At 47.3% G+C, this 16315-nt stretch overlaps 2 protein-coding genes across 2 annotated transcripts in view; both read left to right on the top strand.

Annotated features, from left to right (window-relative positions):
* LRCH2 (leucine rich repeats and calponin homology domain containing 2) overlaps positions 1-16315 on the top strand; it is a 973671-nt gene that overhangs the window by 73534 nt on the left and 883822 nt on the right. The gene's annotated exons all lie outside the window — the stretch shown is intronic.
* On the top strand, positions 1106-7477 carry LOC144827725 (uncharacterized). Its single transcript, XM_078685928.1, has 2 exons — positions 1106-2212; positions 5702-7477. Exons 1-2 carry the CDS (start codon positions 1159-1161, stop codon positions 6313-6315), a joined length of 1668 nt encoding a protein of 555 aa, XP_078542054.1. The 5' UTR covers positions 1106-1158; the 3' UTR covers positions 6316-7477.

Genomic DNA, 16315 nt, shown 5'->3' with positions numbered 1-16315 from the left:
GCCACCATTTTAGGCATAGGTGACCTGGTGGCCGGTTGGTTTGCAGCTAGTTTTTGTTCTAGTTGTTCGTGTATTTGGAGTTTATGATGGCTGGCGAGGATTATCGCGTGCTGGAAGCGATACGCTTGCTTAGCGAAGCGGGACGCTTAGATTTGGTCATCGGTGACCGGGAGCAGGTCGGGCCTCAACGTCCCCAGCGTTTGGCTTCTGCTGGGGTGCCGGCGGTCGTGGCGGCGTGTTTATCCCCAAAACGTCGGCGCCAAGAGGCGGTAAGTGTAAGGGGCCGCTCTAGAACTAGGAGAGCAGCCCCGGGTGTGAGGGCTCGGCGGGGGAGTGGTTCGGGGCCCTCTGAGTTTGTGGGTGCGGTAGGGCTTGCTGTGGGTTGTCCTGGGATGGTTGGAGAGCTTCAGGCTGCGCCGGTTGAAGTACCGGTAGCAGCCTTGCGTGACAGGGCGGCTTCTGCTCCAGTTTTGCGAGGTCGTCGTGCATCTAGGCAGCGCGGGTGCACGCGACGCTCTGCCTCGGCCTCCGTGGTGACAGTTAGTGACGTCACTGGCGGGGGAGGCCATTTTAGAGCGCGAGGCAGTGGTTTTTAGGCCAGTGCAAAGCGGGCAAGTTCATCCTATGTCGGAAGGGTTTTCACAGCAGGGTGGTCTTAGGCAGGCTGATTTTTCGGCGCCTGTGGCATTACAGGGTGAAAGTTTTCTTACGCCTAGGCGCATACATAGAGAGTCTTTGCCTGTAGGTCATGAGATGTCTGATTTATCGGGGGACTTTGGGGGTGCTGGTGCAGACATGGGTCATTTTAGCCCCTTATTGTTTTCTCCTCCGGTTTCAGCGAGGGGTGAGGTGTTTTCAGTGTGCAGTGGTTCTGTGGGGGAGGGTGAGTGGGCTCAGATAGGGGGTCATGAAGGTTCTTCTTTGTTACATTCAGGCCATGGGGAGGAGGCGTTGCTATTTTCACAGGTTCCTTCTGTTCCTAGGGCAGTGGACAAGGGTGTGGAGGGATCTTCTTCTGTAAAGGGTCAGTTTAGTGAGCCTCCCTCGGGGGTTCGGGTTCGGTCCTGGGGGGGTCTGGATATTTTTCCATCTTGGGAGGAAGGGCTGAAGGAAGCTGCTAACTTTCAGAAGAGGGGGGGCCACGGGGGTCTGGTTGCAATGTCTGGTGCGGTGACTTTTCCTGGTTTACAGGTAGGAGGGAAGGGTAGGGTTTCAGGTGCTTTGGAGGAGAGTGTGGTTCAGGGTTCACAGGTACAGGGCCCGGAGTCCAAGTTTCTTCAGGAGTTGTTGGATTGTAGTACTGATGAGGAGGTGTGCGGCCCTTCCCCCTCTCCCCCTCAGTTGAGGGCTGTTCTTAAAGGGAAAGACCCTGTTGGTTCAGTTGTTTTTCGGGAGAGTGGTCAGGGTTTTAGTAGGGCAACAGGTGAATTGTCTTCAGCTTCTGGTGTTTTATGTAGTGAGGGACCCGGCACATCAGTCCGGCCTTTTTCTTTGCCGGTTAGGGAGCGGTCTGGAGCAGCGGACTTGGTAGGGCGGCATGCAGGCCAGTCGCGCCAAGGTGAAGGGAGGGTGGAGCCTTGCGCGGCACGTCCCGTACCATCGAGGGATCCCGTCGTGGCTACCACAAGCAGGTTCAGTGCGACCTCGGTGGCCCCAACGAGGGAAGTCACCACAGGCAGTGTAAGTAGGTCAAGCGCGACTTTACTGGCCTCATCGAGGGATTACAGCGCTGTTCATCGGAGCAGGTCCGGCACGACTTCTCTGGTGCCTCAAGTTCTTCAAGGTCATAATTTGGTTTTGCCCATTGACAAAGGTTTTGTAGTTGGTAATAGTGGAGGAGGGTACCGGCGAGTACAGTCGGCCTCCCCGCCACGGTCACAGTTAAGGGTTGGTAAGGCCCGTGGACGTTCACATACATTGGAAAAGGTTCAAAAGAATGTGGTGTTACATGCTTCTCCCCAGTTAGAGGAGTCGTTAATTCTGGATTATGATGAGGATAGCCCGGAGGAGGGCGAATTGCGGGACGTGGCGTCTGGGGGGGAGCATTCTCATGTTTCTTGTAGTTCGTTACAGGCACCGGTGGTGCAGAGTCAAGCGGAGTTGTCCAGACCACAAGTGCTCGGCCCCTCGGTGAGGGCTCCTCGGACAGCAGATGATGTTTCCCATGTGGCATGGAGAGCGGAGCCGAGTCGGCCTCCTTTGTTACGTCCAGGTGAGATTGTGGTGCCTCGGGCTAAAATGGTATCTGTTGGGATTGGGGAGGATGTAGTTTCTAAGGGGTCTGACGGTAGGTTATACAAGGGTCGCTATGTGAAGGATCAGAGTGTGGGTACTGACGGGGTTGATAAGGGGGTGGCTGCTAAGGTCGACGGTGGGACTTCTACAGGCGGGGTGGATACGGGAAAGGTTTTACATAGTAAAGAGCTGAAAATTAAAAAGTTGCCCTATATGGGCGTCACTAAGCCATTGGGGGCTCATTTAATGTTGAGCACTAAGGAAAAAATATGGAATGGTGAGTATGTGGAACTCTTAAAGTTATTGCATAGGGAGGTGCGTGCTAAAGAGGGTTCCAAAGAGGAGGAGTACGAATTAGCTAAGCGCCCTAAAGTCCCTTTGACCATCGAAAATTGGACAGCGGCCTTTTTGATATATGCCAGTGTATACTGTGAGAAGTTCCCTGAGCGATGTGTTTCACTGTTTAAGTACATGGATGTGATTCGTAAAGCGCAAATCACAAGGAATGACTTTGCTTGGGCGCAATATGATGAAGAGTTTAGGGCGCGTATGGCTTGGGATCCTGAGGCCAAATGGGGGGAATTGGACACAGACCTTTGGCAACACACTATGGGTGCTTCAGCGAGTGGTAAAACAATCTTTACAGCAAGCGGTTTGCCTTTACTTTATCGCCCCTTTCAGGCGCGACCCACCCGGGGTGGGGTGGGGACAGTTACATCAGCGCAGCCTAGTGTGGGGACCTGTTGGGATTTCAATCGAGGGACATGCAATAGGGAGTTCTGTAAGTTTCGGCATGAATGTTCCCAGTGTGGGAAGAAGAGCCACCCTTTGTCGAGATGTTGGGGGCTTAGGCCTCCAGGTGGGCAACAATGGTCGCAGCAGGGTTCGGGACATCACGCCACAACACAGCCACCGCAAGCTCCCAGGGGAGGAAAATCTTCTTCAGGTGTTGGGCCCAAAGGCTCATACACCGGTTAATGTTATTCATTTGTCCGAAGCGTTACAAGGTTATGGGTCAGCTGAGTTGCGAGAGTTTTTGGTGTCTGGTTTTAGAGACGGTTTTCATCTAGGTTATGTGGGGCCTCGTGTGAGGCGGTGGTCGAAGAATCTTAAATCAGCAGGTGAGCATAAGGCTGTCGTCCAGGACAAGTTGAATAAGGAGGTGTGTGAAGGCAGAATGGCAGGTCCGTTTGATGATTGGCCTTTGGAGAACTTAATAATTTCACCCATTGGAGTGGTCCCCAAAAAAGAACTGGGGCAGTTTAGGCTCATACAACATTTGTCGTGGCCAGAGGGTGGGTCAGTGAATGACTTTATCGATGATGAAGCGGCTTCTGTTTCCTATTCTTCTGTTGATGTGGCCATGTCTTTGGTAGTTGCTGCGGGCCCTTCTGCGTTAATGGCCAAATGCGATATTAAATCCGCATTCAGATTGCTTCCAGTTCATCCCGAAGATTGGCCTCTTCTGGGTATCCATTTTCTTGGGAAGTGGTACGTGGACAAAGCATTGCCAATGGGCTGCTCCATGTCATGTGCGTTGTTCGAAACGTTCAGTACATTTTTACAATGGTTCTTCACTCAGACATCTGGTCACACTTTGGTCACACACTATCTGGACGATTTCTTTTTTGTGGGCGCTGCTGATTCTTTGGACTGCCAGAATGCTTTGGTTACGTTTCAAAAACTTATGGTTCATTTGGGTGTACCATTGGCTCCGGAGAAGACCATGGGTCCTTGCGCGACCATGTCTTTTTTGGGCATTGAAATTGACTCTCAGTCCATGCAAGCTCGTTTACCCCTTGACAAGAAAAGGAACATGTTGGAGTTGGTGGAAAGGATGTTACCTAAAGAGAAAGTCATGGTGCGGGAGGTTCAAGTCTTGCTGGGTCACCTTAATTTCGCATGCAGGGTGGTCAGGGCGGGCAGGACTTTCTGTAGGCGTCTGGGCAGGGCTCTGTCTGGTCGTTACTTGCCACATCACCGGATTCGTTTGTCTGCGGGAGTTAAGGAGGATTTGCGTATGTGGGTCACCTTTTTGCATTCCTTCAATGGTGTTCCACTGTACAGGGAAGTTGATTGGACCTGGGATGTGCAGATTTTTTCTGATGCGGCTGGTAGCGAGGGTTTTGGCTTGTATTGGCAAGGGAAATGGTGTGCTCAACAGTGGCCTGAGGCTTGGAAGAATGGTGGCCGGAGCATTGCCTTTTTGGAACTGTTTCCAGTTGTTGTGGCAGTTACGTTGTGGGGGCAGGGATTTGGCTCACAAAAAAGTTCTTTTCAGGATTGATAATATGGCTGTGGTGCAGGTCATCAATAGACAATCTGCGAAGGATGTGCAAGTTCTGAAATTGCTCAGGGTCTTTGTGTTGGGATGCCTTAGATTTGACATTTGCTTTTGGGCCCTGCACATTCCTGGTGTGGACAATGACATTGCGGATGCTTTGTCTCGTTCGCAGTGGGAGAGATTCCGTGGGCTCGCTTTGGAGGTAGACGAGGAGCCGACTCCCATGCCGGAGCATCTGTGGACGGTAGGCAACACAGGGTTGTTCAACTGGTTTTAGGTTCTTTGGCCCCCTCTACTAGGGTGGCATATGAGTTGGCTTGGAAAGAATTTTTGTATTCAGGAGCTTGTAAGAGGGAGACTCTTGGGCAGAGGTCTGAAGATGTGGTTCAGTTCATGTTGGGTTTAATGGATAAAGGTTTATCCAGAGTCACAATTGCTGGGAAGTTAGCGGGTGTTTCTTTTATGGGTAAGTTGTTATGGGGCTATGCTCCGTCGGCTGGGGAGTTGGGTAGAAGAATGTTGGAAGGGTGGTCTCGGGAGCGGGGCAGTGTCCATGCGCTGAGGTCTCCTTTGTCTTGGCAGAAGCTGTTCAATATCATATCAGTGTTGCCTTTGGTGTGTACTGATAGGGTGGAAGCTTGTCTTTTTGCCACTTTGATGGTTTGGATGTTTTTTGGGGCGTTCCGGGTGTCTGAGTTGTTGGGAAATAAAGTTTCGAAAGGTATTTTGTGGGGGGATGTTCAGTTGTCAGTTAGGGGAGTTCATATTTGGCTGTCTCATTCTAAGACGGATCAGAGGAATAAAGGCAAAGGTTTTTGGTTGGAGGCGGTTTCCCCCCCGGAGACTTGTCCTTTGAAGTGGGCCAGATGCTGGTGGGAGGTTTCGGGTGGTGTTGCTGAGCATCCCGTTTTTCAACATCTGGATGGTTCTGTGGTGACCAATTATCAGTTGCGCATGGTACTACGTAAAGCGCTGCGTCATCTTGGCCTTGATGAGTCTTTATATGGCACTCACTCTTTTAGAATTGGGGCCGCAACTGAGGCTTTTAACAGGGGTTGGTCGAGGGAAGACATTATGAGCTTGGGGCGCTGGACTTCCAATTGCTTTCAGCGCTATATCAGACGAGAGGGAGCGCCTGCGTCTTCTGCTGTTTTGCCTCTCTGATACTTCTTTCTTTTTCAGGTTCCGTGGCTGGTCCTCGCGCTGAGTTTTTGACTATTTGGATCGTGGGGCATTCATTCATAAAGAGAGCGCAACTTCAAGCTCGCCTGCGTTATTTTGGCTCGATGTTGGGATTTAATGAACGTTTATTTAATATTGTTTGGAAGGGAAAGGGGGGTATGTTGTGGAAAGACTTGATTCCAGCCCTTGATTCTTGGTTGGTAGGTGGGGTTTGTCCAGATGTTTTGGTTCTGCATCTTGGGGAAAATGATTTGGGTCTGGTTAAGGGTGTTGTTCTTCTTCGAGCTATGAAAAAAGATCTTTCTTTGTTGCATCAGCATTGGTCTGGGTGTCACGTCCTGTGGACTGAATTGGTTCCTAGGAGGGTTTGGAGGAATGCGTTGAAACCTAAAGCCATTGATAAGTCTCGTAGGAAGGTCAATCTGGAAGTTTCTAGGTTTTGTAGCGATTTAGGCTTTGGTCGTATTGTCCATAGTGACATTTGTTACGATGCTGTGGAATTCTTTAAGAGTGATGGGGTACATTTGTCGGGAATAGGGATGGATTTATATCTCTTGGAGCTGCGTGAGGTTCTGTCTCGCTGTTTGACGATTCAAAGTTTCTTGGGTGAGTAGTGTTTCGTTTGGTGGTTTTTTCTGCTTCGATCTCAACCCTTTCCTCCCCCATCCCCCCCCCCTGTGGTTTGGTTTCTTTGTGGGGGGCAGAAAGGTGGGGGTTTTCGGTCTTATCCCCCACTGCTTTCTGGGTGGTGGATTATTTTGGTTTGCCAGTTTTGGGCCATGATGGGAGCTTATAGTTTTTGAATTTGGATTTTGTTGGGGGAAGTTGTGCAGGTTGAATTTGTGTTCGGAGACATGGGTTGGGGGATCTGGATTGGCTTGAGATGTAATTGGGGTTTTGGGTTATGGCTTTGGGAAATGTGGAAGTTATAATGTTTTTGTGGGATTGTTGTATGGTTTATTATGTGATTGGGTATGTACGGGTGGGGGCGGGTTTGATGAAGGGTGAGGGGCGGGGGCAGGTTTTTGGGGGATTGAAAACTATACAATCATTTGGTAAGGTTTAGATTGTTAGGCATTTGCCGAGGTTATGTTGTGTAAATGTGCACCTGTTTCATTAAAGCGGCCTTTTTCACACTCTAACTGGTTTCTTGGTCTGCTCATTCTCCCCCACACCTCCCTCCCAAGGGGGGCTTGGGGGAGGGCAGCCGACCCCTGGGAGGTCTCCTCCCCCGGGCTGTTTGGGAGGTTTGGGTGGGGGCCATTTTGGAGCAGTCTCCAATTTTGGGCTCTTTTTGGGCTTGTTTTGGTTGTTTTGGAGCCCAGCCTATAAATGTGCTGGGCTCCCCTTTTCCGGCCACCATTTTAGGCATAGGTGACCTGGTGGCCGGTTGGTTTGCAGCTAGTTTTTGTCCCTCCCTCCCTCCCTTTATGCGGTGTTTTTTCTGTTTCCCCTTCTTTTCTTTTTTATTTTATTATTTTAGGCTTAGCTGGTTGCAACAGGTGGACATGGTGGTTTTTCATATTGTTATGCTTTGTCGCTTGGAACAGGTGTGGTGCGGATTATTTTGGTTTGCCAGTTTTGGGCCATGATGGGAGCTTATAGTTTTTGAATTTGGATTTTGTTGGGGGAAGTTGTGCAGGTTGAATTTGTGTTCGGAGACATGGGTTGGGGGATCTGGATTGGCTTGAGATGTAATTGGGGTTTTGGGTTATGGCTTTGGGAAATGTGGAAGTTATAATGTTTTTGTGGGATTGTTGTATGGTTTATTATGTGATTGGGTATGTACGGGTGGGGGCGGGTTTGATGAAGGGTGAGGGGCGGGGGCAGGTTTTTGGGGAATTGAAAACTATACAATCATTTGGTCAGGTTTAGATTGTTAGGCATTTGCCGAGGTTATGTTGTGTAAATGTGCACCTGTTTCATTAAAGCGGCCTTTTTCACACTCTAACTGGTTTCTTGGTCTGCTCATTCTCCCCCACCCCTCCCTCCCAAACCCCCTTAGAAGAGGTCTTCTGCTGCGCGGACAGTGCTGCGCACTGCAACGCTAGGCGCAAGACCTAAAAATTAGGGACTCGCTTTACATGTAGGGTCTGGCAGATACTTTAAATCGGAATACACAACAAACCGTGGGTGTTCTCTTTGGTTTCATCATGTTTTGAGTATCTTGCAGAAATTGTATTAGATTCCCTTTTATGCGATGAACCTATTCATAGCAGTTTGCATGATGCTTATCTTTCATGGACAGGGCCTCCATTTTTTGATTTCTAAATTTGCCGAATATTTTCAAAGGTCCAACTTATTGCCTAAGTTTAATTTTGAAGGTGCAATGGGCCAACCTTTAGAATTCAGGATCATGGGTCATGGATGTCATCCTTCTTGACAGGTGAAATAGCCAAAAACCTACCTGCTTCAGTAATAAATATGATTGGAGAATGTGTTTTATATTGGGATAATCTCTGATTAAATCAAAAGGAGCTGATTTTAGATGGAGGCATACGTATGCAAAAGTGGGAAGATTTTCTGATTTCCATTCACAACTTGGGTGATCAGTTCTGTTTTTAATCCTGCTAAGAAACACTGATTGAGGATAGCTGAAGCTAAGAAAATTCAAATGGGAAACACTGCACCACAAAGGAATTTTGTGATAAACTGCCTTTTTTTGTCAGTGTTTCATTCACTAGAGTTTTCTAATGTGTCCGGCGGACACTTTAGGCATATGCTTGCCTAGGAGAAAATCTGTAAATTCTGGACTTCCTTAAAATTATGCTCCACTTTAGGACTATATTGATCATACGTTTTAAATTATCGTGCATTGTTGGTCCAATTACATTAGAGCAGGCTAGCTGCTTCTTTTCTTTCATCTGTTAAATCCAGAACCAAGTTCACCAAGTACTAAATGTCAGAGCAGAAAATGGATAATTGATATATTGGGATTCCAGGCATCCAGCATAGGGGAACATTGTTCATAGAAGTCTCCTAGGAATCCCACTTTTTTGGTGTAGCCCTCAAATCAGCTGTGGGAGCACAAGTAAGTGGGACGAGAAGGCATGTCTCTCAGACTTTTGGATAAGCTAAAAACAGTCCTTTGTTTGAAAACAGTGCTACCCAAGTTACAGATTCTACTTGTGTGTTTGCAAACTTTACTCTCTATCCATAGCAGTTTTTGTGTCGACTGCCATTTTTCAACTTTCTATAATATATCGAAAACCATATCCCCTAAACAATTAATGGAGTCAAATGGGCTTTTGATTTTATTTAGCAATGGAAAATGAGCTAATGGTTGCACAGAGTGACTTCCTTAATGCCCTTCTTAATTAATTACAGGCTGGTCTTCTTGTTGATTTTTTTTTTTTTGGGAGGTATCCCAACCGCCTCTTCTTACTTCTGCTTTGAAGGCACAGAACAATAAAACTTGAATTTACTGTTCACCAATCTTCCAGTATTTTTGACCATTTGTTTGTGCAGGTGACCTTAGGCTAAATATTAAGCATCCTGTAACCCCTTGGTGGCAATGGACACTGGCCCAAATCAGTACGCCTGGGACTATCGTGGGTGATCAGTACTCTCTACTTACTGAAGTGTAGACAGCCATCACTAAGGATGTGCATGGAGAAACAAAGTACATACAGGACCTTGCTAAATGCAAAGAACATGGTAAAGAGTCCTAAGAACCTGATCTAAATTGGAGGGCCATATCACTTAACATTCAAGCCCTGGCTAAGGGTGTGAAGGACGTGGCTGAGGTTTAATGGGCGTTGGCTGACCGTTCTAAAGGCTCAGGCGAGGGAATGCAAAGTGTATCTGTTTAGCTGTAAATGACTGAGAATATGTGTCACTGCATACAACTTTAGAGAATAGCTTAATATAGAGTGCCCATTGGAGCAAAGAAGAGGTCGGCAGAGTGTGTGAGACAATAGATGGAAAGTGTCTGTGACGTTCAGGGTGTGCCACTCAAACTGGTGAAAGGCTCATAAATAATTTTCTTAATAGTTTTTTCTCACTGTTACTTAACATTTTCTAATCTTGATGAAAACCCCTGAATATGCAGATGATAGTAGTTAAGTGGTCTTTCAGTAAAATTAGCTTCCGTTTTGTCTCTGGCTTTGCGGCGATTTTTCTGTCACTTAAAGGATTAAGCACGAAATCGAAATATCTATGGACCGGAAATCCTTGGCAATAAAATGAAGAAATTGACACCTGCAACTGCGATGTCCTTGATCATTTTTCTTCATCTTTTTAATTTTTTTTAAAAACCTATCATAAAATTGTATTAAATAAAAATTCTGTAGTCGGCGAGTTTATATGTACATTCACTATGAGGTAGCTGGTGGCCAATGTGACTCATTTATACTTCTTATTTCTGGCAATTTGTAAATTGCATACTTAGTCAGTTCGGCATTTCAGCTTACATACACAGGATGTGGGACCAAGCTTAGGTCTAGTCTATACACGATTATAACTCACAGGGGTTCCACAGGTAGGTTCCTATATTTAAGTATCTATATTACCCAATCTTATCTAGGTCCTAAAGTTCCCCCAGATTTCCCACCCTTGTTGGGACACCCATGACTCTTGAATATCACCCTCTCCGCTCCCATATACCTAGCCATACTCAGGTCTAATCCTCATTTGTTGGAATAGTGGGGTTAACCCAGCCGCGGTGCGTCCATTGGGGCGTAGGGGCGTAGCCCCACTAAGCCTGCCCTGGACGCACCGAGGCAAGAAGTTGCGATAAACATTGTCTTCACAGTTCAAACAATCAATTATAGCGCCATGCCACACACAGGAGGAGGGATAATTTATTATGGTGCGGTCCAGTCTCGGAGTGCGCAGGGGGTGGGGGCGGGGCTGCTGGTCTGCTGCTGTGAGTGACAGTCTCTGACTGCAGCAGGCCACCAGCAGCACACTTACTTTGCGCATGAGAAATATTGGGCTATGACTTGCCCGAGCATGCACAGATGTGATGACAAACAGTGAGGCATTGAGAGAGGGTCAAAAGGGGCCGGGGTGCTGTTTCAGCCGGGCCCCGGGTTTTACAAGGGCCGCCTGGGCGAGTACACAATGTGCCCCCCTAGCCGATTGGCTGGTCCACCGCGCAACATCCATTATTGGATGCCGTGCGTGGGTGAGGGCAGATGCTCAGCACTGTGGATAGATCTGGCCAATCACTGTGTGACTTCAGCATGAAGCCAGCAGTGATTGGCCATTCATTCGGGAGTCGCGTGCGCCGTCCTGACGTTGAGCCAGCAGCCGCCTGAGCCCAGCAGCAGACGTGGTCCGTTCACCTTCGACCAGCAGTCCACACCCCCCGGTCACCACACAAGACAACACAGCAGAGAGTCACGTCGTCCGTCGACTCGTCAGACTCCGACCTCAGTTGAATCACACAGGTGGGTGCGTGCTGCTCATTTCACCATGGCAGCAGCAGGCCAAAGGGGCTTGTCTCCTTTGTGTGTGTAAAATGTGAGCAGATTTGTGCCATTTTTCAGGCACCTAATAATATGGGTAGCGTAGGAATGTTCATGCCTGATGCCTCGCGCACGCAGGTTCCTAATGCGCTATTTGCATGCATTTCCTTTCAAGCACCTTTTACGCCAGTTTGATGAATGATCCAAGCAAGTGCGAATGAGGTTAATGCAGCCTACAACAAAGTTTTTTTTCTTGAGGAAGTAAGGACACCTGGTCTCTTAGAAATGCATGATTCTTAACTATGCTTTTGCAGATGCGGCGCTGCCTGCCTCCATTAGTATGCCCTGCCCTGAGCGCTTTTCTTAAACCACGCGCCGTGGGCCTGATTACAAGTAGAACAGAACACAGAGTGTCACAGAGGTAATGCTAAAATTGCATTCGATCAATTTACTGTTACAGTGAGTGAAAGAAATCCGCACCAGCTGTACCATGCAAATACGCGCAAAACTCCACGGAATGTGGAATTACGACCTGGGTCCCATTTTCAGGTCATAAACTAAACCCAAACGAAATTCCAAATTCCCTGCGGGTTTAATGCATACGTGTACCATCTGCTCTGAGCAGGATATAAATGTTCGCGGGGACCGATCATCGTTTTCCCCCCCACTTCGACCATCGCAGTGCGGGTGCTTCGAGAACAAATGAGGCACTACATTGCGAACTGCAAGCACGAACATGGCAGCCATTACAGTAGCCTGTGTCATGGCCCCCAGTTTGAGGAAAGACATGTCGCCTCCGCTCCAGCTCCACCCTGCAGTTTGAATGATAATACACAGCAATAATCAAGGTTCTGCGGTCCCCGTCAGGCATCTGGCTCTGGTGCCACTGCACCTGCCACACCAACTGCAGCTGCGGCCCTGGGGCCGGCACTGCTCAGGCCTGGTTCAAAGCCCCATTTTACTGGGAACTAGACTCTACCACATGTACAAGAGACACCCCACTACACCTCCCACCAGCCACCGGGCAAACGAGCCTCGCCCCGTTCCCCATTCTCCTGTTTACTTTCCCTCTGAGGCCTATAAATAGATAGACCCCTCTCCAGCAACCTCCCCTGCTGGATCAATAAGCCCTGGCACAGCCGGTCCGGCAGCGGACCGGCCTTAATTATGAATGAGTGCATCTGAGTCCGGGCAGCGTTGCAGCCCCTCGCCCTGATCTCCGCCGGGAGTCTGGGATGGAGGGGGTCTAGCCCCGGCCCCGTCCGGGTCCCCTGCAGGTAGCAGCACACCTGCTCTCTGCCAGGCACGGTCCGCTTGACTCTAAGTGCCCTGTCTGCAGCACGAGCATGTGATCCACTAGGACACACGACAGGGACGCTCTTAGAGGTTACCGTGGCATTGTAGCAACAGCAGCCGAGGCCCAAGGGCATGTGGGGGGCAGTGGCAAGCCCAGCAGCCTCTGCCCTGTGTGTTTCGTGCTGCCTGCCACGTGCTGCTTCCCCAGTCTGTCAGCATGGATGCAACACACACAACTGTCAGTTCAGCAGGCACCCTCACTCACTGATGAAGTGAGCAAAAAGCTACCTATCCTGGATCAGGCTGAGTGAAATTCCATTCAGTAATTTTGCTCTGCTTGACTCAGAGTTGGGGCCTGTGTGTGGCTCGACAGCTTGGATGGCAAATTGTGCCTGTGCCCGATAGAAGACAGAAGCACAGAGTGCCTCGCATTACACTAGTTAACAAATCCAAGATGCAGCTCAGCTCTAACTGAATTCGAAACAGAAAATATATTCTGGGTTTTAGCAGGGTGAATTACTAACCCTTATGGGGTTCGGGCTCGCTCGCTGCCCTCGCTCGCTACGGTGCAGTATGCAAATCAGTTTGCGCCCTCACCACTTTCAAATGTCACCAGCCGCCCCTGGTTAACCCATTTTCCGGCAATGCCCCTCTGCTATCTTAAACCTTTGATTCAATAAAACCTTTTGGTATCAATTTAAATATGTGGCATGCAACGTTCTGAGGCACATGGTCGAAGCCGTTACCTCTAGAGCTCCTCCATCACTCGCTGCAATTTCCCACTTAACCCTCTTTATTAGCTTTTATTTAGCAGACATTGCCCTTTCTACATTTGTTAACCCTTTGTAGAATCTTGAGCTGCATTAGCCGAAGCTAGTCTTGATTGACACTTATGACTTCTTGCCACACATTGTCTAGTATTGTGCCTACATTCTGATCCCATCTATTTCTCATCTTCATGGGCTCATTGCACATATTATTTATGAGAGTCGTGTATGTCATGGATATTACCTTTCAGTTCATAGGTGTGTGTAGTAGCCTGTTTTCTAAAGATGAACGCCTCTGCCTTCCTTAGTACATTCTGACAGTGCATGTTTGAGGTGTGTATCTAAAGGTTTGGGAATCGTACATAGTGTATTCTTTATTTAAGATGCATGAATGGGACTATACAGTCCCAGATGTCATCCGGTATTGATAGCCCTGAAGTATTTCACTTTCTGAAGCCGGTGCGTTTGTTCACAAGAAATAAGTCTTCTCCCAGCTGTAGCATTGCCTGGGGGGCACATAAGCAGTGAGCCCTGGACTTTGTATGTTTCCCTAAAGGCAGGGGGGGCAAGGGGGTGGGGAGGCAGGTGGATATTTATCAATATTACTTTGTTGCCCTTTCACATGCCGCTGCATAACTGCATACATCTTCTGTCCAGATTTTTGCAAGAGAAAAGAAACAGAATGTTTGCAAATCCCCTGCATCCATTTGTGTATCAAGCCTGAAACAGTTTCCCGTTTCTCCCTTACCCAGGGAAGTGGCACTGGTGGAATTCTGAAGGCAAAACGCCCCTTGTGTAGACAATGTTTTCTGCACTATTCCACTTTAAATTTTGTTCTTCTGCCTGTTGACTTTATACACCATACATTTGAGTGTATCATGGTTTGGAGCAGTTATCATTGCTTCTCTGCCTCTTCTTACCTCAGTCAGACCACCTATACCAAGCCTTGGTGTTTCACGTCTACCATTTGCCACCAGGGCACATGTTGCAAATAAGAAAGCCCAACATAGCCCCCACCCTACACATTGTTTATAGCTCAAAAACCTTCCACATCCCCCAACTCATGATGTTCCCTTTGGCCCAATTTAAAATTATAGAGGACTACAGAGAATTCTCACAGGCCACTGCAGACAGTACACCTGGTTGGATCTATTCAGTAATTGAGTTGTCTTCTGCGGGGTGCATTATTGACTGCTCCTCTGCTTTCAACTCCATGTCAATGTTGTACCTAGCAGTGTACTTTTAATACTCTAGCAGCCAACTGATTGAAATTATAGACTTTGTGTCCAGTTTGTTTTAATCTATCTACATCAGGCAGCAGTCCCTAGCCTGCTATGTGTATTGTCTTGTTGGAGGATGTTTGCCGTCCTTTGCATCTTATCTTTCCCCATCATAATTGGTGCCACAGTCTCAGTTTGAGCTACAGGTGTGGAAAGTCAAGTGTTGCCCCTTGTCTATATGGTATATTTGTGTCCCTTTAGGTACATATTGTTCCAGTCCCACGCTAATTGCTGCATTCAGTTTCAGGTGAGGCCCTACCAGACCTGTACAAGACGTCCGAGAAACCAGACTATAGGATTAGTTAAAAAAACAAAACGAGAGGTGAAAATGTTTAAATCAGCCTAGGCTAATTGTAATTACTTGAAGTGCATTGCTTTAATTATTAGCTCCTCTATACCGAAGGGACCCTCCATAAAAAGTAAATCTTGGCACTTCCTTCAAATGGACAGTGTGAACCTTTTACTGGGAGCACATGCAAACCCTGGACAAATTTGACTGTTATTGGACATTGTCAGTGATACAACTTGTGATCCTCTTTGAAGGGATTGTTTTTATTTTGCTTCCCCCCGTCTTTGCTTCTCTTGGATCTGTTTGCCTACTGCAAAATGTGCTTATCTCGTTTCCTTTGTTTTTGTTCTGAAAAATAAGCAAATATAATTGAAACTCTAAAAATACAATGTGCAGGTCATGCTTCATGCACTTCTGGGTGATTTTAATCACATATTCCGGCAAACACAGTAGCTCCTTGCATAAGGAGCGCTGTGAAGTGGCAGTCGCTGATTCGCTTGTCAACTTGAAAGGCCCACACTCCAGGCTGCATTCATAGGCGATCACTACATTGGACATATGAATATGATTTTAGAAATAATTACACTCCATATTTTCTAAGACGTAAATATATCTCTATTCCAGGCTTCTTGTGATGTGCTGTGGCGCGCACAAAGAGCTCATTGTCTGTTTTAAAAAAAATCTAAACATTATTAGTATTAAACGTGGCAAATGCACATGTATCTTCCCAAACTTTTCATTTTCGTTCCCATTTGTCCTTATTTATCACTTTGATTCAGATTACTGTTGTAGGAGTTCCCAACTACTCCCCCGGGTAAGGAATATAAGAGGCTAGATACTTTTGTAAAGAGGAACACCCCATCTGTGAACACCGCATGTCTCTTGGGCCGGTGCACCCATACAATCTGGGATTTTGGTGAGCAAGTGCTGCCAGTGGTCTCAGAAGAGGCCGGAGTCAAACTCTTCCAACCTATTGCTGACTGGACACTGTGACAATACTTTTCATTTCTATTTACTGGGAACAAGTATAGCATTCTTTATGACTGTACTTGAATAGATGAAAAATTCGTGCACACATAGATTATGAATGCATCCCTGATTTGGGCACACCTTAGGTTCTTCACAGAAGACTCCTCTCAAGTCTGTATGGATGGTATCATTTATTCTTTACAATTTAACTTATGTGTGATATTTCCATCATATCATTTTCAAGTTTTGAATCTTTTAAGATTGTTTATTCACAGTAGTGTATCCATGACATTCTTTAAATGCTCCGATGCATTTCGGGCTACCAAGCCCTTTTTCCAGGAGCTCTATAAATCAAAACAGAACAAGATATAGCCATAACTAACATATGATAATAAACATGTCACAACTATCCACAGCTTTAAATTAATAAAGAACATTCTGTGTTGTGAACGCATGCTCGCGGGTCGAGTGCTATCGTAGTCGAGGTGGCAACGAGTGAAAACAAGTGAAAAAAGTGGAAAAAAAAAGTGAAACGAATGCGCAGTGCACAAAAAGTGGAAAAAAAGGTGAAACTAATGCGCAGTGCACTGCACTGCGCATTA

This window comes from Lissotriton helveticus, chromosome 4_1 (assembly GCF_964261635.1).
Source record: "Lissotriton helveticus chromosome 4_1, aLisHel1.1, whole genome shotgun sequence".
In the NCBI taxonomy this organism is placed as follows: domain Eukaryota; kingdom Metazoa; phylum Chordata; class Amphibia; order Caudata; family Salamandridae; genus Lissotriton; species Lissotriton helveticus.
The sequence above is the reverse complement of the archived record's forward strand: the minus strand, read 5'-3'. Positions and strand labels throughout refer to the sequence as shown.